Source organism: Cololabis saira, chromosome 13 (genome assembly GCF_033807715.1).
Source record: "Cololabis saira isolate AMF1-May2022 chromosome 13, fColSai1.1, whole genome shotgun sequence".
NCBI lineage: Eukaryota > Metazoa > Chordata > Actinopteri > Beloniformes > Belonidae > Cololabis > Cololabis saira.
In genome coordinates this window covers 15,412,203-15,434,624 of record NC_084599.1, presented here as the reverse complement: position 1 = coordinate 15,434,624, position 22,422 = coordinate 15,412,203, and the positions used below count along the sequence as shown (strand labels likewise).

Genomic DNA, 22,422 nt, shown 5'->3' with positions numbered 1-22,422 from the left:
AGCAGAGCGGAGTAACTTCGTAAAGCAGCCGTTCTCAGTTCAGTGGGTGCAACGGTTTGTTACTGTTTCTCAGAGCACAAAGATTGATGAAATTGAATCAGAGAAAAAGAAAAGTGGGTCACTGAATTGAATCATATATTATTTATCCCACGGGGATGTCTAAATTTATAATAAATTGACTGACTGTTGTGAGTGTGGCGCAGAGAGATGTGTTTCACCTGCAGTGATCACCGTGAAATCATTGGAGTGTCAACTCTCTGCTGACATGAATAAGGGATGTTGACTCAGCTCACAGTTGGACATCCAGGGTGCAGAGATGTTTCTTCACAGGAGCATCTCTGCACTGCAGTCCCTCCCCCGACCAGTCTCGCTGCCCTGTTTGCAGACGTAGACTCCCCTCATTAAAGGCTTAAAGCCACCAGGGTCCAGAATCTGACCTTGCAGCCACTTCTTGATGAAACACAAAGTACTTAGTTTCCAATCGTCCAGCTTTGTCTTCATCAGTGCACCTCGATCTTCCATTTGATGTGCTAATTATTGAAAATTCAGTGAAGAAATGGTTTAATATTCCTCCTCCTTGCTCCCTATCTGGCTCTCGTCCCACTTCCTCGTCATCTCTTCAACCCATCTGCATTTGGGGTCTTTCGAAAGCTCAATTATTACAAATATTACAACTGTGATAATCAAGTTCCAGTTCTGTATTCACCCTCTCTGAAATGTTCTAGCATCTATTACTCCCTTCACCTGTAAGGTTTAGTTGTTTAGTTGCTCTTCGTTGTTGAAACACACAGACTGATACATCCTTGCTAGGTCTTCCTGCTTCACCACAAATCAACTCTGTTTATTTTCTTTTTCAGTTTTAAAGACACCTTATGGTTCTGTTTTGGTTTTTCTTACTACTGTGGCGGTAATGTAAACTAATTGTATAATAATTTACACCAATAATCACCCTTAAGGGGCCTGGTGACAAGCTCAGACTCAACATTTCTTTGGTATGCTCTGTGCACCGTCCTTTCAATGCAGCATCACCTTTGACTGCTATAACATCCAAACTGATAACTTTTCAAAACTTACTTGGCTGGAAGAAGTGTTTACGACTATCATATGCATTTTTATTCTGTTGGTGGATAGCCTGAAGGAGCAGTTTCTCCTTTTACAATCTTTCACTTGTTGGCAAGAAGAACAAAAATGCAAAGAAAGATAGTTTTTGTTTTGATGTAAAAAATGTGATGCAACAACTTTTTGGCATGATGCCGCTTATATTTCCAGCTCTCCACAAGTATTTTAACACCGGGGTTTTTTTTTCACCCTAAAGGGGTTGTGGTCATCTCAAATAGAGGGACGTGACAGGACAGTACAGCTTAGTATCTAGTAGTCTCAAACAAGTGTTGAGCTCCACTGAGAGTGTTGAGAGGTCGCCCCCATTTCTCCCCTCAGAACTGAATTAAGGAGATATATTTTATCGTCATTGAGGTTAAGAGGGATGATTACAGCAACCAATAATTCTTCCAGTGTTTATTGACTTGGGAGCAGCATACTAATGACATGCAAGCAAATTAAAAAAAGAACTGCGCTTTCAACTTGACCATGAAAAGTGGGCTGGAAAGCAGCTGCGTGCATTCTGTTAATAGCAGCTTTTTTATTTAATCAAAATGAAACCAAACGGCGTCTTTGAGAACACTCAACACCAGCATTCATACCTTTTCCTTGCTTTCCCTGCTGCAGGTGCGTGGACGTTCTCCGTGTCGGAGCTGGCAGCGCCGGGCGTGGAGGTGGGCCGTCTCACTGCTACCGACCCTGATCTCGGAGAAAATGCCCAGCTGGAGTTTGCCATCCTCGACGCAGAGGAGGCGGAAATATTCAACGTAACTGGAAGAGACAAAGAGGCTGTTATTGTGCTGAACAAGGCGAGTGACTCCACGCAGGTACACGCAGAGAATAAATATACATTAAACAGCTGCAGTTTTTCTCCTCAAACATTTCAGAGCAGAATATCTAAAGGTGTTTCTGATCTAAATGTCTTATTTTTTCAAGCAGTGAAACACTTCAAACACAGTCTGTCGCCCCGATAGCTCCAGACCTTCTGGGCTCTGCAAGGAGCAATTAATGAGTAATAATGAAGTGGAAAATCAGCTGGTGCCAACTGTAGCTCATTGGAAGTGATTAGGTCCTCTTAAAAGTAGCCAGTGTGAAGTTTTCTCTACTTTTAATGGCTTTAACAACATTGGCTGTTCAATGATAATGATTGTGCTGTGAAATATTAAATTAGGAGTGAAGAAAGAGGAGAAGCCTCTGCTTAGTTAGCCTAAAATCTATCAGAGCCAGATATGGAAAAGTCCCACATGGTGGACGTGAGTTACATTAAGAGATAAATGCAAGCGAGAAAAGGACTTCAAATGAATTATGAAGTATTTCTGCTGAAAATGGTTAGAAACAAACAGAAAATGTATGTAAATCATATATGAGAGGTATTCATTAGAGTAGAGCCTGCTGGTCGTGACCGCTTCGTTCTTCTCCCTGCAGCTTCTGGATTATGAAACCCGCAGCTCGTATACTTTCTCCATGGAAGCCGTGAACCCTTTCGTTGATCCCCAGTACATAAAGAAAGGCCCCTTTAAAGACCAGGCGACGGTCCGGGTCCTGGTTCTTAATGCTGATGAGCCGCCGCGGTTCTCCCAGGGTTTGTACCATCTGGACGTGTCTGAGAACTGCCCCCCCGTCTGTTCTGTGGGCCGGGTCTACGCCGTGGACCCAGACACCGGACAGAGCACCAACATCAGGTGCTTATTACACCATCACTCACTTTGTTAGCCTCTCAGTCGCTCACTGCTGCCTATCTTTTCCCTTCCCATTCTTTATAGTACCTATTTCTTTATCTTAGATACTCCATCGATCCTCAGTCAGACCCGGAGGCTCTGTTCCGCATCGCCTCTGACACAGGTTTTATCAGCACAGTGATGGAGTTGGATTGTGAGGAAGAGCAGTGGCACAATATCACAGTCATCGCCACGCAGAGGGGTACGACAGCTTCTCTGCCCCGGGGCGCTATGAGCAGTATAGCTTACCACTGTCATATTTCACTGAGAGGAGCAAATTTGGGAGAAATCCTGTGATGAGTTCAAAAGCAGTGTTGGTTTCTTTCTCTCCCAGACAATCCGAATCTTGTGTCAAGGGTTGTGGTTGCCATAGAGACACTGGACCAGAATGACAATGCGCCGGAGTTGGACAGGCAGTACACAACATCAGTATGTGACTCCAGCGCCCCCGGTCAGGTCTGTTCTTGTTGTGTTTTTGCCTGATATTACATGAAATTCATGAACTTGTGCTCTTGTTAGTGTTCATTCGGCTCCAGGCTCCTGCGAGCTACTCTTTTTTTGAAAAGCCGAGCAATTCCTTCTCGTATTTTACTTTGATTTATTGACTTACTCTTTTTTTCTAACAGAACAAAGACCAACTTACTTTGTCGTGGTTTTCTTAGGCACATATATTTTTTTACAAGCCATACATTTTGTTTAATTTATTAATATTATTTTTGGATTTATTTATTTATTAAAACACCCATGTGTGCTACAGTATTAGGAATGGAAACCAAATATACATGAAGTATGACACTGAATGAATGAATGAATGAATGAATGAATATGTATGAATGAATGAATGAATGAATGAATGAATGAATGAATGAATGAATGAATGAATGAATGAATGAATGAATGAATGAATGAATGAATGAATGAATGAATGAATTTTTATTTTTGTGTCATGTCTGAAGACCCATCCCTTTACGGGATTATAAGACACCAGAAACAGAAAATCATCAAATACACAATATCACACACACTTAATTGGGAGCTGCACAATGTACACCGGAAAAACAAAAATAAATAAATAAATTAAAAACCAGAATGGATATTTTTAAATATATGTTACTTTTCTTCGTTTATCCCACGCTTTCTCCAAGTAGTCAGCAAGTGCAAATACTTTATGATCAAAAATCCATTTGAGTCTCTCAGCATCGTTTACCCACATCAAATCCAGATTCTTACATCTATCAAATAATTTTTGACGCAGCTCATGATACAGAGGACAGTAAAATAAAAAATGGAACTCATTTTCAATATCATTAATATTACAGTAAGGACAAATCCGCTCTTCTTCTGGGACCCCTCGATAACGTCCTGTATGTATGTGTGTGTGTTTGCATGTATCAATGAAGGATTTTTATTGTGTTTATAGAAAATGTTGACATGAGCAGAGGAAAGGTTTTGAGGTTCTCACTGGGTCTGTGTTCCCCAGGTGGTTCAGGTCCTACGGGCCATCGACAAGGACCAGGGAGGCCAGGACACCCCCGTCCACTTCAGCATCCCTGCTGTGTCCAGCTCTGCTCTCAACCTCACCGTCAGGGAAACTGGAGGTTGAACCCACTTTGCTTTTTTGTTTTTTTTTTATTTCAAGATGAAATAAGACACTGAAGAGCATCCAAACCTGTGTGTAATTGTTTCCGATGTGTGTGCTTGTGTGTATCTTTTGTTATCAGGCGTGACGGCCAGTCTGGTGCTCCAGTCGGCCCTGGAGCCTCTCCCTGGATTCTCTTCCTCGTTGCTCACCCTCTACGTGCCGGTGGTGCTGCGTGATGGCGCCTCGGGCCTGACCAACACCGGCACGGTCACTGTGACCATTTGTCCGTGTCTGCAAGGAGGCATGCAGACCGAGGACAGGGGCAGGCAGCGGGACAGGAGATGGGAGAGGCACATGGTTTGCTTGCCAGTACCGTCTGCCTCCCCGTCGCTCATATTCAGTCTGGTGACGTTACTGGCCATGCTGGCCTGTGTCACCACTCTGCTGGGTACGTTGGCTCATTTTTCTCAATGCCTCTTAAATGTCATTTTGCGATTCCTTTTTTTTTTTTAAAGATGCTGAGGATTTGTGTCAGGTTGCTTCTGCAACATTTGAAGAGTATGAGCTCATATGTCTGTTTCTTTTTGCCCTTCAGTGGTCTGTGCACTCTCGCTGTCATTGCGCCATCAGAAACGAGACTCCCACTCACCCTTTGAGGAGGATGATGTCAGGGAAAACATCATATCCTATGATGACGAGGGGGGAGGGGAAGCAGACACCGCAGCCTTTGACATTACGGCGCTGCAGAGCATGCACAGAATACAGCACATGCACAGCAACAGAAACATGTGAGCTGTCCCAAAGATATAAAACTAAGTTTATCTTTGTCATGGTGGCTCGTCTCGTGTGCGAGCTACTGTGCGCTTTTTCTGACGTTTATCTCTTGGCACAGATGGTACACGCAGCAGAATCCGCCCAGAGCCAGGACGTACAGCTGGAGCCTGCATCCGCGCCCCAGCCTGGGCCCTCAGCAGCGGCCAGGCTCCGCTCCACTTTACGGACGCCTCTGTTACGGCATCCACACACTGCCTGTTCTCAGAGATTATCCAGCTGGGCCACTGGAGGCAGGCCTTCAGCTGAGTCAGCTGACTCAGGGGCTCGCTGGAGGTCATCTCAGCAATTCCCTGCTCATCTCCAACCAGGGCACCTTTGAGCCTCTGCTGCGCTCTCCTGAGATGGGCCTCGCTGGTTTCGGAGCGGAGCATTTGCTGGCGAAGAACGCAACTGCAGACAGTAATGAAAGCAGTGAAGCAAACACGGCTGGCACAAAAGAGAATGAGGGCCAGGCCAAGGTTAGAGAATACCGCTGAAAAAACAGATAAGAGTGGCTTTCGTGTTCGTCCTGCTTGTTTGGTTTGATGCAGGTTGATGGAGGTTGCTAAGAGAGGTCTGTCTTTCTGAACAGGTTTGATGAAATGTGAATGCAAGGTTTTAGTGTCTTTGGTGTTTAAAGAGAAGATGTTGGCAAATATATTGAAGTACCCTTTGAATTCCCATGTCTAAAACTTTCCTTTCGTAATCAATTTCAGTGGAAAATACATTGACCTTGATCAAAGAGCTATATTTGAAATGAACAGTTCATTATTAGGTCAAAATACAATTTAGTGTCTGTTAACATTTGTTTTTTTCTTAAATTTGTAACATCAGATAGTGCTTTTTTAATGATGCAGTCAGACAGGGTAAAAAAAAAATATATATATATATATATATAAAATATATATATATAAAAATATAAAATTCAAAACATTTCAGCTATTCCAAGTTTAACATCTGATGCATAATGCGTGCAACAAAATTCACAAAGAAAGCTCAAAAGACACTAATCCGCTAGCCAAGAGCAGACGTAGAAATTCCTCTAATTATGCATATAAAAGCAGCACAAGTTATTAAAATTTGGCAATAAAACAACAGCAGTTGTTTCACTGATGGTTAAACTGAAGCTTTATCTGAGATACAAAGGAAATGTTTTATTTGGGGGATTTGTGTGAATTTATAAACTGATTTATAGCTCCTAGCAGTGGTTAATAACAAACATCCCACAAACGCACCCAAGCCAGATGGTTGGACTTATTTCAAGCACCTACAAAATAAAATCCAATTAAATTAGTTTTGCAACCACCTAATTGCTTCCAATGAAGCTTGTGAATGATATACTATTAATTCTAGTCAGTGTCTATTTTCTAATCTTTGATACAAAAAAAATGACTGAAGGGCTGAGTTTTTTAAATTGGCTGCTTTATTTTTTTGTTAAATTCAGTTGCTGCTTGTTTTTCATTTCTGCTTTTCCAAAGCAGGCTGGATGTCCTATAAATGCGTGTACAAATGATACGGTATACGCGAGGTACAGACACTCTGACCAAATTCTTTGTATTAATTTGTACACTGCAAAAGTGCATTTCCGAGAAAGTAAAACAAGCTTTGTTTCAAGAAAATTAGAAGATTATTTTAGACTATTGTGCTAGTTTCCTGGATTCTAGTCTAGAAAATGTTTCTTACCCCAATAGCAAAAATAGTTCGGCAAATAAGACCATTTTAACTCAGTTTATGGAATATTAGGGTTATTTACATACAGTATATATATATATATATATATATATATATATATATAAACATAAATAGATGTAGATATAGACAGACAGACAGACAGATAGATAGATAGATAGATAGATAGATATATGTTCCATGTTTATTGCACTAAAATTATCTCTATATGTGTTCTCTTGTTGTTTGTGCCTTGTTTGTCTGTTTTCGGAGCAGTTAAATCCGACAGAAACGGAGTCGACAGCAGCCGATGTTGCTGCAGATCTGACTTGTGAGTCCTCATGCCAAAGTCACACCAGCTTCTCATCAAACCCGCAGGAGGGCCAGCCCGGGTCATCAGAGACTCAGACCAGCACCAGACCAACCAGCTGCACGGTGGATGACATTGATACTGATTGCTCCATTCCCTCCATTTCAGAGAAAAGTTTTTCAACTAGCAGTCAGATGAATTGTGCAAACCCTCCTGCCTACATGAAAGGTGACACATACAGCATTGTGGGCTCGCTGAACCCGAACAGCATGGGGGCGTGTGTGAACGGGACCGGTGGCAGCGGATTGTACTCAGCGGGGGTGCACTTATTGAATATGAGCAGACTCCAGGGCAAAGACATGACTCCGCAGTCTTTGCCCTTACCTGGAGGTATGTTTGGCAACGGCAGTGGCTGGACACCCAGGACATCCAGGGCCGAGCCCGGGAGAACAGAATCCACAAACCCGCAGCCCCTCCAGATGGAAGAGCTCCTTAACATCCGTCTGGATCAGGTCACCTTCGACCTGTCGCAGCCGCCCTATGACTCCTTGCAGACTTATGAGTTTGAGGGCCGTGATTCAAGGGCCGAGTCGCTGAGCTCGCTGGAGAGCGATGGCGAGAGGGACAATGGGAGGATGGCGGGAGGGATGGAGGAGCTGAACCAGAAGTTTCAGAGGCTGATGGAGATTATCCGAGACAGGCAGAGGGAGAAGGAATCACACGCAAGTAAGGGAGGCGAGACTGCAGATGCCACTCTCAATGAGAGTCCCAAACAAAGTGAGGAGCAGGGAAAAGAACAGCAGAGGTGGGACTTCTAGACTACAGAAATGGACATGTTTGAGGGAGGAGGACTGTCTTTGACTGTGATGGATGTTAAACACAGCTGGGGTTGGTCATAGATAGCACCTCTGACAGATATCATTTTTCCTCGTTCTGAAAGAGTCCAGACGGCTGCAGGTTTTGAGAAGATCTGGAGATCGGGGCCCAGTGTATAGTTTTTTAATTCTGCTGTGTTTAGAAAATGTTTACGGGCCCACCACTTTTCACACTGCTCTTGTAACTGCTATTAATAATGCACCTGAGGCTTTCAAAGCCAAAGCTATGAAAAATTTACTGTTTAAAATATTGATCATTGACCCTGAAAGCTGTATTCTAAGAAAACATTCACCTCATATTGGCTAGAATTGTGATTTTTTAAATCACAATTTTTTAAATCAAAATTTTTTTTAAATTTATAGATCAATATCAGTGCACTCTGAGGAAACTCTCTGGAATCTGATCGTCTGGATCAGAGAACCTGAAAACCCTACAAGCATACACTACCAGAATGGCCCACACTGCCACACGCTCACAGAGCCTCTCCATTTGAGTCCAAACATGTACATTTCTGTCCTGCCGCTCCATAAAAGGAGCATCCAAAGTAGTTATTGTCGCAGTAAAAACAAACCTGTTCGCTGTTAAAAAATGATGAGACTGTCGCTATCAAAGACCTGTGTACTGTAAAAGTGCTGTAAAATAGCATCCACGTGTAGATAAACATCAACCACAATCTCAGTTGGGTTGAGTATTCTGGGTGCTGGACATTTACTGGAAACAACACACAGGAAATGAACGTTCTGACTTTAGTCAAATCTGTCCATGCAGCTGGGATAGACTTCAACATGAAGAAGTTAGCCTAGAAAGTTAAGGATGGGCGGATTTTTATAGTTTATTTTTGTCATTGTTGGTGATGTAGACTTGCACTATACAATGTTTCCATTAAATTCACCCACACTGGATTATCTGTTCTGTTAGCATTTGCTCGTCGGGTATGTCCACTGCTTTATTCCACCTTCCAGCTTCGGAAGAGACAAAGTAAAGCAGGGAGCTAAGGCGAGCAGAAAATAACCATTTACTTTGAGAACACTTAATGTTATTCAGCCATTTGACAATGGTTCCTTTTTCAGAGCAATTTCAAATTGCATTAATTATTCAGAGAGGTCCTAGAATTCATTATTAAGATAATGTCAGTGTTTTCAATAGTATGATAAAATGTATTTGGCTTCATGTAATTATTCTCACTCCCTGCCTGCCACCACAGCGGGAGTTTAGGTCTTAATCACCTGCCGTCCTTATACTATTGGAATACTTTCAAACTAAATTTGAGTGAAAATCCCTGGCATCCTCACAATAGGAGGGTGCTGACAAGAGAGACGGGACTCCTCGGGCAAAAAAAGGAAACGTGGGCTAAAAGAAGAGGAGCGGGCTGTGACTTGTCATCGCCACGCCTCACATCATCGGGACACTGTGGGTTTATTCTGGCATAAAAGCTGTTAGTTCTGCGAGCTCAAAAGCCAAATATGACAAATTCCATCACTGCACACATTTAACCCAAGGATGGACTACGCACAGACACAAGTTAGAACGTCGCCTCAAAAATAGTGTGAAAAAAGTCAAATAACAGTGATTTAAAATCTGTTTGAAATGCAAATGTTTTAAACGTTCACCTATGTTTATGCTCACTTAAAAGAAAGCTTTGAAATGTGCTACTTGACTGGTGGAAATCATGTTTCTTCAGGTAATGGCAGTTCATGGTGCAATGGTGCCACCTAAGGATAAACACATGGAGTACATCTGAGCTCCTCCATGTAGAGAGAGTCTGGACCAAGGCCAGAGCTAACGCAGAAGAAGAAAAGGACAGTTTGATTAGTTTCGTCAGAAACATTGTGGGAAGTATAAGCAGGTCAGTTACAAGGCCTTGCAGCTTTTTTTCTTCATTGTTCATGCAAAAAAAATAAAAAGCATACAAACAATCTGTTTGGATTTTGTTGCCACGCCAGGCCATAAAAGTGACTTCTGTGAATTTTTCGAAAGCAAAGCAGTGGCTCGATTTTTCAGTTTGTACTCCATCCAACAGTGTTGACAACCACGGGAAAGTTAAATGAATCATAAAATTGTCTCTTCCTACAAAAAAAAAAGACAGTAAAGCGAGCAGCTGGGATGTTTGGCAGACAGGTAAGCACAGTTTTCTGTTCTTTTTTTCATGAATTCTGCAGTTATTGAATTCAGTCCAAGTGTTTTCTCGTGTGCCAAGTGAGAGTTGTTATGCCATCAGGACGCGAGGGGATGATTCTAGTTTGTTTCAACCTAACACTTCCGTTTAAAAGCATGTTGCTTTGTAAGAATGAATCCCAAATTAAATGTGTGGTTGAAAATATGCAGAATTTACCCAGTGATCTTAGTAACTACAGTCTCCCTCCGTCAGGATGAACCTCCCAGCTGATTTCATCACCTTGGTAATACGTCTATCCTTGTGCGTTTGAAGCTGCTTTGATCTGAATTTCTACCCACTAGTCAGTGATTTGCTTCCAGTCGCTTCTGAGGAGGTGAAATGACAGATGCTTATCAAAGCTGTAGACTCGGTACCTAAACTTTGACAGGTTCCTCTCATCCCTGCACCTTTTGATGCTACTGTGCAGATGTATTCTTTCATTTAGCACAGCACAGCCAGCTGTTTCCTGAGGATTCTGGTGCTTCTGGGATATTTCTGTATCGTCTGAATGAGGTTACCTGCTGCTGAGTTTATAGAAAAATTGAAACTCAGAAGTGCAAAGGATCTTGGTGCAACGCTGACTGTGCAGGGTGATTTGGTCAGGCAGTTAGTAACCTATTAGAGATGTATGTGCACCAGCGTTAAAAGTGTCTGTCACTTTTCTTTTAACAACAACTGTAGTTTATCACTGTACTCTGGATTATTAACATTCACAGTCTTTTGAACTCTATCTGAAGGTCAATAAGTTTCATAGTAAGGAGTGAAATCAGTGTGTTTTTATAAACCCGTGTTGTAATTAGTGTTTTTTTCCAAGAGAAGATGTCTTTCTTTTTGCATCTGACACCAAATATAACAATTTAATAATAAGCCAGACAAGGCAAAGCTAAAGGATCCGTTGCATTTCGTCTGAGGGCCTGCAGGGGGCGGTGTAGTGTGAGTTTACACCCAATTTTAAACTGACCACAGCCATAACTGCTTTCCAAACATCATTTCGTAACTTTGTTCCAACTCACAGAAATAGTTCGTAATTAGACTCCATTCACAATCAGGACTCATTCAATCCCTCATTCACTGTATTTATTTCAAAGACGTAATACTTTAGCTGATGCATTTACACACATCATTTCCCACGGACCGTTACTTCAACACAGAATCAGTCAACATTAAATTGAGAGAGGAAAATATGGCTAATAAAAATTGCAACCTTGAGCTTCTTTGTCAGGCAGCGTGATTGACGTTATACAAATGCACAGCAGATAGAAAATAAAATCATGAAAATTATTCAAATCTACTACTTAAATACTGATTTAACATTACAGTAGGCTATACCCACAAATATTACAGCGCAACAACACTCCACACAGAACCCTTGGACATGTTTTACATCTTAGTGTTTAGATGGAAGAGCTTTTCTAAAACCGGTTTTACATCTGCGTGAATCGGTCATCATCTGAGAATGACATGTTGTAAACACCATGGTTTGCAGAGCCACTTTCAACCGTCTTCACCGGTGCCTCTTCATCGTCATCGTCATCATCATCGTCTTCTGTTGGGTCCATCTTCTTGCTGGGAAAAAAACCAGATCCAGTCAGGCTCATTCATTTTTTCACAAGATAACTGTAATTAATCTGTAGCCATCAATTTACCATTTCCGTTGAACCAAAGAGGACACAAGCAGAGCGATGAGGCTAACGCAGACCAAGCTCATCACCACCCCGAACACAATGAGCCATGGAGGGGTCGCGGGGGCCACGGGGGCTGCCAGGGTGGGATAGATGCCGACAAACTCCAGAGTTTCATCAGATAGCAGGAAAGCACTGTTGATGCGATTCCTTGACTTCCTATCGGAGACAAAAAAAAAGAGAAAATATTCATTTTTGTATTTTTTTCCACAAATAGCATTTTCTTCTTCATTTGACTGCAATTGCCATCTTGGATCTTTTGTATTTGCAGCAATGATAACTGTATTGGTTTGTACTGAATTAACTTATTCTTATTAAGTGTTTACTCATAGGCACCAGTCACCTTGTGTCCACAGAAACTAATTCACCACACCTCCTCAGAGAAATCGGGAAGTGGAAAATTGGGACAAAAAGCAACCAGATAATCTTTTATCTGTGACCCCTGCTTTAGTTGCAAAGTCAGAATAATTATTGACTCTTGCACATCATGGACGTTTCCAAGTGTTGGACTAGTTGTTGCAGCTGCTCGCCATGTGCATATGTGTGCATTAATACAAAAACATCAAAACAAGACAGAACTCTTATGAACCAAACTTTTCGCTGTGGTGTGTAGTAGCCGTGTCGTGAAACTGAGGTGTTATAGCGTGTTCTAGTTGAACTTTCATCCATCCATTATCTATACCCGCTTTACCCTTTGCAGGGTCATGGGGGTCTGCTGGAGCCTATCCAGCGAATTTTCAGGTGAGAGGCAGGGGTTACACCCTGGACAGGTCGCCAGTCCATCGCAGGGCCACATACAAACAACCAGACATACTCACACTCACACCTACGGGCAATTAAGAATCATCAATTAACCTAGCATGCATGTTTTTGGACTGTGGGAGGAAGCCGGAGTACCCGGAGGGAACCACAAGCACGGGGAGAACATGCAAACTCCACACAGAAAGACCCTGCTGGGCCTGGGAGTCGAACCGGGGACCTTCTTGCTGCGAGGCAACAGTGCTAACCACCAAGCGTGCTGCCTAGTTGAACTTGGAAGTCGTAATTTCTGAGTTATCAAGTTGAACATTTTGGAACGTCTCCTGAAGTTGGAATTCTAACTAAAAAATTTTAATGGAACACTTGAAGCTGAAACTCAGACCTTACACAGAAACAAAAAAAATCTATTATCTGATTGGCTGATAGGTCGGTAACTCGAGACAGATCTGTAGCTGTATGAGCGCTAAGCGCATAGTAGCATAGTCTACCTTTGACTTGTTTGTAAGATGGGCTGTTTGAGTTTCTGTGAATGAAGTTGATAATTTCTGAGTGTGAGAAATGCCACGTGTGGCGTGTGAACTTGTTGAAATGCGTGAGACTTGAGAGACCTGATCCCACATCTGATTTTTCAGATAAAACGGTCATTTGTTAGCACGCCAAACCTGTGACTGACTCCAGTCGTGTTTATCAAAGTCCTTCTGACTGCTGTCTTCCACCAGACTGGTCCTTCTCGCCAAAAAGATGTTGCATCTTATATAAAACCCATTGTCCACACTTTGCATGAAGTTTGACTTGTCTTTACTTTGTCTGAACTTAACATCAGTGCTACACAGTGGGTGCTAAATGTAGCTTACATTGTTTAGCCATGAATTACCATTTTTAACAATGGCTGGCACTGGCTTGTCCGAAGTTGAAAAGGTTCATTTTCAGACTTTGCAACTAGAATGCACTCAACTCGAGGTCGCAGCTAGGTGGTTATGTACCGGATGGAGGGAAATCCCTTTCCCGCTAGAGGCTGGGTGCAGAGGTTACACAGGCCCAGGTCTTATTTAACTCTGGGCATCAAATGAACCAAACTGAAGATGGCTATCAGGGATCTTGCAGAGGAGGCAGAGCAGCAAAGCATCTGGCTTTGGCCAGAAGGATAAATTTGTTGGGAAAACAGGGTTCTTGGCGGCAGCTCCCAGGCACGCTGCAGAGACATACCTATGGCTGCTCCACCACTCAGAGATGTTCCCGGATTAAAGGAGCAAACATCGGTGAAGCTCCTGTGAAGGGCCCCTCTGCCAGGATGACATATCAAGCAGGTGCTTCTGACAGCTGGGCTAAATATTGCTCCATTTGTACCCAGAATTTTGAATTTCCAATTTCATAGTTGGAAGTTTAGATGGAATGTTTAAATCCAACTTGGAAAGTTTAATTTCTGGAAAACATTAGTTCTTTATAAAAGAGATAATTCTTATGAATGGTAACTGTGCGACCTTTACCCAAAATTCTGACTAAGTTATGACAATTATTATGACCAGTATCAGCGTTGTATAATACTATATGTATGTTGTTGCATAAAGGTTTATATTCTTTTATCCATGTCTTTTTTGTCATCTTAGAAATACTGTATATACTTTCAAGGATTTAGTCAGAATGAAAAAAACACAAAATGGAGCATTTTAAGGTCATGATATAATTTCAGTCATGAAATATTTGCAATTCAGTATATTTGTACTCTGGTCTCTTCAGTGAGGATGATATAAATCATTTGTATTAAAAAAAGAAGTACATTATCTCTGAATCCTGTAATAATGTCATTACCTCACAGCCTCTTCCACGTCTCCCTTGGTGATGAGTACATCCGTGTTCACCGGTGAAGTCACCACAAACCAGAAGGAAACTCGGAGCGTCTCGTTGCATATAACGATGTTTGACACGCTGGACAAGTCCCACAAAACAATAAAAGAGATGTCACCCATGTAAACCATGACTCACAGACCTCATTATGGGTAAGCAAACAATCAAAGCAACATTACAAGCATCATATAACAGTTTTCTTACTTGAAATCGTGGCCTTCCATGTGATTCCTCATGGCGAAAGCCAACGTTGACTGGAACAGGAACTTTTCATTTTCATTCCACTCATACTGCAAAATCAACAATATCACATCATGGGCTATTTTTGGTTTAATTTGTATTATTTATTTATTTAAGATCTTGAAGTTTTTTGTATTACACAACGAACCTTGTCCTCATAGGAGGAAGTCACATACCGTAATCAATAATTCAGTGTGTTTTTTATTACCTCAATTGAAAAACAAAGATAAGTATAAAAAAGTACTTACCGGTATATATGTTTCAACCTTATGTATTTTAATTTACAAATAGTACAAAAACAGCATATCAAATAAAATGAAAGTGATATATCTTCATTTTGATATTGGTAAGAGCAACAATTATCAAATTAAAATGATCTTTTCAACCTGCTATTTTAATAAAACTCGTGAAAAAGTCCATAGATATGAAAATGTAATGATTTCCCATTTTTCTCCGGGAAGGGACTTTTGTAATATCTTATAATATGTGCATAATTGTTGTTTAATGATGTACCGTACTACTGAGAAAAAAAAAGGTCAACTGCAAAAATAAGCTGTTTTTCAGGTAGGATGTGCTCATCTGAAGCCTCCTTGTGTCTCTCAGCAATAATGGTCCCCTTGAGAATATACAATTACACCTATGCGCACTATTGGAATTACCTTCATGAATGATAGTGTTTAACATTTCTCCTCAAACAACATCAACTCTGGAACCTGCAGCATCGGTGTGTTCATGATAAAACACATAACCTTTACAGCCCAGTCTTTCCCCTCTTTCAACTTTTCTGAAAGGTCCTCCTGGTATTGAATTAATTATGAGCGTATATTTAAAAATAGAAAAATAAGGATACGTGAATGAAATATATAAATAAATGCAGTTTCAATAGTTACCATAGAACATCATATTTGGGAGAAATGATATTGAAATTTGGGTTTAAATGATATGCTATAAATTGCATTTTTTTATTTATTTTTCATTTTTATCCCTTATTTTGCTTTACATTTAAACAAGGTTGCATCGTACCATGTTTTTTTTTAATTTAAAAAACAAACCTTTCCTTCTTCCTGGACATTTATAATTTTTATGCATTGAAACAGTTTTGGACTTTATATACTGGATCAAACAAGAGAAAGTGAAAAGGAAAAAAGGTAAGAACAGACCCATTCAAGATCCTAAAAATAAAATCCTGAGGAGGATGGCATAAATAAATATGTGTTCCTGATGTATGCCTTTCCGTGATCCTGTTAGACCACATGACAGTTGAAGAAATTCAGAAGGACTTAGGAAAACCAAAATCCCATCACATTTACGTGAACCGTGACGTTGGTGTGCCACATCTTAATTAAAATTAAATAAAAGGGAGCAGAATCTCCACCAGCAAGCAGTCCAATGACGAACAGATCTCAAAACTGGAACAGGCTGGACGTTTTTTGGTGAAACAGGTATGTGATTGAAGAAAAATAGCTCATATGAACAGAAGATGGAAAGAATATATAGAACGTGAAATTAAACTAACAATGAGGACAAAGGTATCTATTTGTCCATGAGGCCGTATCAATCTACAGACTCTACAAAGTCATCAGAAAAATAAAACATAGCTACTGTACATAAAAAAAAACATGTCATCACTGTGAAGACAGCATCCCCACAGTAAAGTGCAGAGGTGGCAGCGTCTCCCTGAGGTTCCTGGGATAATGTGTCGTAACTGAAGGAATAATGGATGGAGCTGAATCACATCAGACCTGTTGACGTCTTTCAGAGAAGTGAAACTTTCTGAAGTTTTCTGCTGTTTCTTTCATTCCTTGTGTTTTGTATCTTTAAAGCAGCAGCGGTAGACAACAAAATACAAAAAACATCAAGGAGAGTGTATTGTCTAGAAAGGCACTATCCCTGGAAGCGTTTCAAACTATTCACAGGTGCAGAGTTAGACTTTTTACAGGATGTAAAGGAATATTAAGTTGTATACATACAGCTTGCTCTCCCAGTGCAGTTTTGATGCTGAGTCGGACTTTGTGGCCATGTTGAGAATCTAAAAGATAAAATATGTGAGATTTTCTGTCATTTCTCAGATGTGATGTAAAAAATAATGTGTGCCTTTTCTGCTCTGCATCTGCAATCTAATCCAAGCACTGTCATCGTCAACATTATTTAATCTTTTAAAGATTGACCAGCGTTTCTCATCATTCTAGTGAAGCTTTAGACCGCTGTGTGCTTTATCGGTGTTGATGTGTAATGAAACCAGTTGTTTTAAGGCATGTAATCGTGTGTTCCAGTCAGGAGATTAGCAGCAACATTCCACTCTGACTGGAAAAAGCAACAAGCAAATACAATTGAACTATAGTGGTCTTTCTGTAACAATACTGAGTTTGCTCATAGCACATACGCATAAAGATAATTTGGAATAAAAATGATTTGATCCAAAGTTTCTTGACGAGAGATAACTTACTCGGTTTGCAGAGCTGTGCAGCCGAAACAGCCAGAAAAGAGAGCAGGAAAAAAGTCCTCGCCAACATTTCCCCTGTCAACAAGAAGCAAATTAAACCAATGTTGCCAAAGCGCAGTTGAAACAGAGTCGAGTGATTTGAGGAGGTCAACAGATAACTTCATTGAAAAAAGGTTTGGGTTTAATGTTTAATCCAGGACACACCTGTTTTTGTTCTTCCTCTTTAAGAGAGATGGCAATCACTGCACCGTCCTACATGGATACTGTGAAGTGGGTCCTGCAGTCAGACTGCGCGTGTTTGTTCAAGCTTCCTAATATGAGAAAAGCTGACCTCCCAGAGGAAAAAAACACTCTCGGTTTACTGAGCACGGTGCTGCGTGTGTGACCCAGAAGCATGGAAACTTTAATGTTATGTTTCAACCCATTTCCAGGGCCTTTTCTAAACCCGGTTTGGTCCACGGATAACAACATCCCAGCTTTAATAAATGTAACATGAAGCCTTTTTTCCAGTTGTAGAACAAGTCTTACTGTTCTTACATGTTGCCTTTTTTATTCCTCAGACGTAACCTGGATTTTTGATGTGGTTCCATCATGAAACCTCCCAGATTCCAGTGGGATCAGCATGTTCTCTGACAGAACAGCTCTGAAAAACCCTCCAGAGACAGAGGAAAGTCTCTGAGACTCACCGAGGTATTTCACACGAGGCAGTCAGTATACTGTATTTGAAGTTAATCATCCATTTTACTTTGACAGCTTTCTGGTTAATTGTTCAACCACCATGTACTGAAAAATGCTTGACAGCTATTTATGAGAAACCAGGTTAACCCAAGGACATTCAGCAATTTTGCTTAGAAATGTGATTTCACTGATAGCAGGGTGTGTCTCCAGTTTAAAATCCAAACCGTGGGCCATCACTAAACTGTGCCCTTGTCATGCCATAAAATATATTTTGCTCCCGTAAAATCTCATAAGTGTCTTTCCATAAAATGGACAGCACTCCCGATGACAAACCAATGACATTTATATTACTATATAAACATGATTGAGCCACTCAGATGCAGTACAAAACTGCTCTTTGCTCTCCTGTCCAAATGAAGACGTTTCACCACAATTTCATGGTAAACTTCAGGTTATATGGGTGAGTGACTCCTACAGAACTTACCCCACACATAGAGTAGAGTGGTTTTCTATCAGAAATATACCAATGAGCAAATTACAGTCAGTTAACCATCAATGGCAAATACCTGCAGTTTACCAGCTACACTGATTTTACGTTATTGTGCCAAGTCTGGTCTTAGTTTATACAGGCCTAACTTGTGGGGATTCATTAATACAAACAATATGAAAATGTTGAAGGATTTTTTTCATCAACTTATCAGAATCAGAATCAGAATCATGTTTATTTGGCCGAGTCAGGTCAAACAAGACAGGCAATTTGACTCGGTTATTTTCGCTCACTGTACAGTAAATAGACAAATGACAGCCCCTATTAACATATATTAAAAAAAATAAAAAAGTGAAAGGTGCAGCAGTATGAGGTAGACATGGTATTCTCATTGTAATACTCAGGTATTTTTCCATTGCATGTCCGTGACATTTCGCCGGTCATATGAGACAGAAAAGCTTGAACTTCTTTGAAATGTCTTTGACGTTCTTTCTCACCACATTTAGAGGCTGTGTCACTGAGATACCAGGCAACGCAACATTTCAGGAGCTATTTTATTCCAAACTTCCTGTAAACATGTCTTAACTTTTGCAACAGTTATGGGTCATTGTTGCAGTGTGTGTGTGTGTGTGTGTGTGTGTGTGTGTGTGTGTGTGTGTGTGTGTGTGTGTGTGTGTGTGTGTGTGTGTGTGTGTGTGTGTGTGTGTGTGTGTGTGTGTGTGTGTGTGTGTGTGTGTGTGTGTGTGTGTGTGATAATCCTCCACACGTTCTCTGTTGAGGACGAGTCAGGACTGCAGACAGACCGGTCCAGTACTTGTTCTTGTTTCCTCCTCAGCTATGTCTCTGTTATCAAAGGCACCCAGAAAAGATAAAGGAGCCTCGATACATTGGTTTTATTCTTGCAAAAAGTGCAAACTGTTTTCCAATTATTCAAAGTCTACAGGCAGCAGAAGGCTGAAATGCAAAGCAGAATCAATGATCAGAAAACAGAACAGGGTCAAATGCTCTCAAGGATGAATAGAAGGGAAACAGTAGCAATGCCGATACAAAAATACAAGACGATGCTGCACATGAGGGAAAGAGGGGAGCAGATATGCACACAGGAGAGACGGATACAGACGTGCAAAACATTAGAGGTGGGCAGTAGTCAGTCATGATGGGAATATAGACAAAGACTAGAAAGGGCAGTGACCTGAAATGAGAGAAGAGTACCAAAATAAAACAGGAAGTAATTTAAAACACAATACAAAGTACAAAAACCAACCCCTGGAGTTATACATAACCAGCACCAGCCCCAGGCCAGCTTCTGATGACTCAGGTTCCTCAGCTACAGTTTTTAAATGAGCTCGCTCTCAAAACGTTTGTTGGTTGAGACCCCTGATATCTCCAGTGACTGTTTCTTTCCCAGTCCACCTGATAATGGTGTCCTGGTGCTGTATCCCTGGACTCCAGAAGTGGCCTCACTGTGTTCACAGTGTAGTGAGAGTGTTTTGGATTGGACCAGGGGACTTTAGTAGAGGCTTGGTGTCACTGATGTGGAAGGTGGGATGAATACTAATCAACCTTGGAAGTTTGAGTCTCAAAGCCTCAGGATTATTCACTTTTGACACGGTAATGGGATCAATAAATAGAGGAACACACTGACGTGGGGTTATGATGGTCTGGGATTGTGGAATTCCAAGTTCAGCGGATGTGTGGCTGTTAGATTGAGGGGGGTACCCTGATGATAACCCGACGGTGGCCTCCAACACTCTCCAGACCTGGGAGATGAACTGAAGTCCCCAATCCAATGCCACATCTTCAGATGTCTGTGCAGTCTGAACACATGGGAAACACAACCTCTGCCATGTCTTTGACAGATTAGAGTTTAAGCCAGCAAACAAAGCCAACCATCGTCGAAGAGCTATACCACAAGATACACATGGACTTCTTACCTTTTGAAGGAGGAATCTCAATCACAAAGCCCAGGAAGAAGTTGAAGCAGGGACATGAGGGGACGGGAAACTCGTGCAGAAGACCAGAGGCTGATGGGAAGACGGGGTTTAGGTGCAGGTGGGACATGGTGGGAATCTGAGTTTAGATTCTTTAAGCTTGGGTTATGCAACCCAATGTACTTAAAGGAGCTTGAGGCTCCTTTTAAGAAATGAGCCTCTCTAGCGCCACCCTTCACCACGACGGCCATTGGGGGTACTGCAGCCAACAGTGAAGCCGGCACGGGAGAACGGGGAGAACGCACATGCAGCGTCATGTGACGTCACATCCTCAGCCCAGCGCGGGAAATTCGGGACCGAATTGCAGCACATTTTGCAGCACACAGCCTGTTCAAGGCAAAGGAGAGATACACTAGAGGAAACATTCTTTTGGGTTTGGAACGCTTCATCTGACATTATTACTAGAAAACTTAAAATGTATATGGATTTTTTTCATAAATCCTGCCACAATCCGGCCTCAAGCTCCTTTAAGGACCCAAGTTCTCACATCCGAAGATTTCACCTCCATGACAGACTGCTGTGGTCATTTCAGAACAGAGGCACATTCAAAGCTGTTCTTGAAACTTTGGAAAGTTGTGTTGGTGTGTGGAGCCCACAGAAGCACTTTAAGGGGACTTGTTAGAATGAAACGGGATTTCTGTTGCATGGAGAGGGCCATTCACTCCCCGCTCCGCAGGTGAACAAAGAGGTGAACCCAAGTAAACAGTGGGGAAACCTGGATTAATCATGGTGGTCCTTCTCAGGCACTGACAGCCTTGGAGAAATAGGAAAGCTTAGTCATTTAGTAATTTTATCCAAGGCGACTAACAGGATCAGGATACACAGGCTACATCATAGAGGAACCGTGAGTAAGAAACATTAAAGGTTATACTGACTGGCAGCATGAGTGTTAAGCGTATGTGTAGTGACAGTAAGTCAAAGAGATGGGAACAGAGAGTAAAAAAAAAAAAAAAAAGCAAATCTGTACAGGTGCAAGTGAGGAATAACTGGAGAAGCTGGTAGAAGGAAGCAGAAGCAGAAGGAAGTAGAGTAGAACTGTTTGGAGTGATGCCCGTGTAGGTGTTTTAGTGGAGGAGGTATTCTCAGAGGAGGCGTCTCTCTCTATTTTCAAAAAGCTCTTAAAAGTATAGGGAGACGCCCCTACTATGGCAGTAATGGTCGGTCATTCCACCATTGGGAAACAAATAAAAATTGTCTGAATAGCTGTGTGCGAGGGGGCAGTTCTCCCAGGCATCCTTTTTGGAGGGAAACAGCTGTCCAAAACCAGCGTAAGACTTAATGAGAACTTTTAAATAAGCAGGTGCAGATCCAGTCATGACATTGTAGGCAAACAGTAGCGGCTTATATGTGATGAGGAGCGGTAGCCAGGGGAGCTCAGTGGAAAGTGGTTAGAGTGGTGTGGCAGGCTACTCACCCGAGAAACAGCTAACTCAATGCCAAGGCCTCGGCAGGTTTAGACAGTAATGAGTCTAACATCTAGACCTTCAGTCCACCAACCGTGAGAGAGGGGGAAAAAATCCCTGTGGACATGGGGGGAGGCAGCAGATCTCTAAATGAAGACCACATCTGTTCAACAAGACTTGACAATCATCAGACTCACATAAAAAAACTATGTGGAGACCAGGTGTGTGAGCTGAAGCGGGATAGGAGGAGACAAGAACTCTGATTTTCATGAGAGCTGGTGAGTAGATCCCTGGGATGCAAAAGCCTGGACCCAAGAGATGGGTCCCATATCTGATCTTATATAGTGGTTGGAGGTTTACTGTTGTCGATGAGCCATAGATGTTGCCTATAGACGGCAATGAATGTTGATCTGAAATCTGTGTTACTGCTGCCATCACAGAGGCACTGATACATCCCATACATGACTGAACCTGTCTGAGGAACTTATGATTGATAACATTCTGGATAGTCCATTTCATCTTTGGGTTCAGAGCATGCCATGTCCATTTGTTAAAAACAATCTGAAATATTAATTCTTCTAACCACAATACACATTTTTACTGTGTGATGTTCCTTCTCAGATGCCTCTGAGCCCACAGGCAACAAAGTTAACATAAAGCTTCTATTATACAGA

At 41.6% G+C, this 22,422-nt stretch overlaps 2 protein-coding genes across 4 annotated transcripts in view; one reads left to right on the top strand and one right to left on the bottom strand.

Moving 5' to 3' along the window:
* The window catches only part of LOC133458241 (cadherin-24), a 23,988-nt gene extending 14,024 nt beyond the window's left edge, over window positions 1-9,964 (top strand). For 2 of the 3 annotated variants that reach the window (XM_061737924.1, XM_061737925.1), the window contains exons 6-14: window positions 1,726-1,907; window positions 2,524-2,780; window positions 2,882-3,018; window positions 3,151-3,272; window positions 4,297-4,414; window positions 4,538-4,846; window positions 4,994-5,186; window positions 5,291-5,690; window positions 7,156-9,964. In XM_061737924.1, the coding sequence (XP_061593908.1) occupies window positions 1,726-1,907; window positions 2,524-2,780; window positions 2,882-3,018; window positions 3,151-3,272; window positions 4,297-4,414; window positions 4,538-4,846; window positions 4,994-5,186; window positions 5,291-5,690; window positions 7,156-8,007 (2,570 nt within the window). In that variant the 3' untranslated portion in view covers window positions 8,008-9,964. The remainder of the gene's footprint in view (window positions 1-1,725; window positions 1,908-2,523; window positions 2,781-2,881; window positions 3,019-3,150; window positions 3,273-4,296; window positions 4,415-4,537; window positions 4,847-4,993; window positions 5,187-5,290; window positions 5,691-7,155) is intronic. The other variant, XM_061737927.1, reaches the window with a different exon arrangement.
* A 1,301-nt stretch (window positions 9,965-11,265) lies between these two features.
* On the bottom strand, window positions 11,266-17,330 carry cltrn (collectrin, amino acid transport regulator). Its single transcript, XM_061737071.1, has 6 exons — window positions 17,193-17,330; window positions 16,717-16,775; window positions 14,711-14,796; window positions 14,471-14,587; window positions 11,867-12,061; window positions 11,266-11,786 (listed from the first exon to the last, which is right to left on the bottom strand). Exons 1-6 carry the CDS (start codon window positions 17,257-17,259, stop codon window positions 11,645-11,647), a joined length of 666 nt encoding a protein of 221 aa, XP_061593055.1. The 5' UTR covers window positions 17,260-17,330; the 3' UTR covers window positions 11,266-11,644.
* Between the last annotated feature and the right edge of the window lie 5,092 nt (window positions 17,331-22,422).

Coding starts and splice junctions, on each gene's coding strand:
- cltrn (XM_061737071.1), bottom strand. CDS start 17,259: ATGTTGGCGAGGACTTTTTTCCTGCTCTCTTTTCTGGCTGTTTCGGCT. Junction 14,797..16,716: donor CTGCACTGGGAGAGCAAGCT/GTATGTATACAA, acceptor TTGATTTTGCAG/TATGAGTGGAATGAAAATGA. Junction 11,787..11,866: donor TCTTTGGTTCAACGGAAATG/GTAAATTGATGG, acceptor TTTTTTTCCCAG/CAAGAAGATGGACCCAACAG.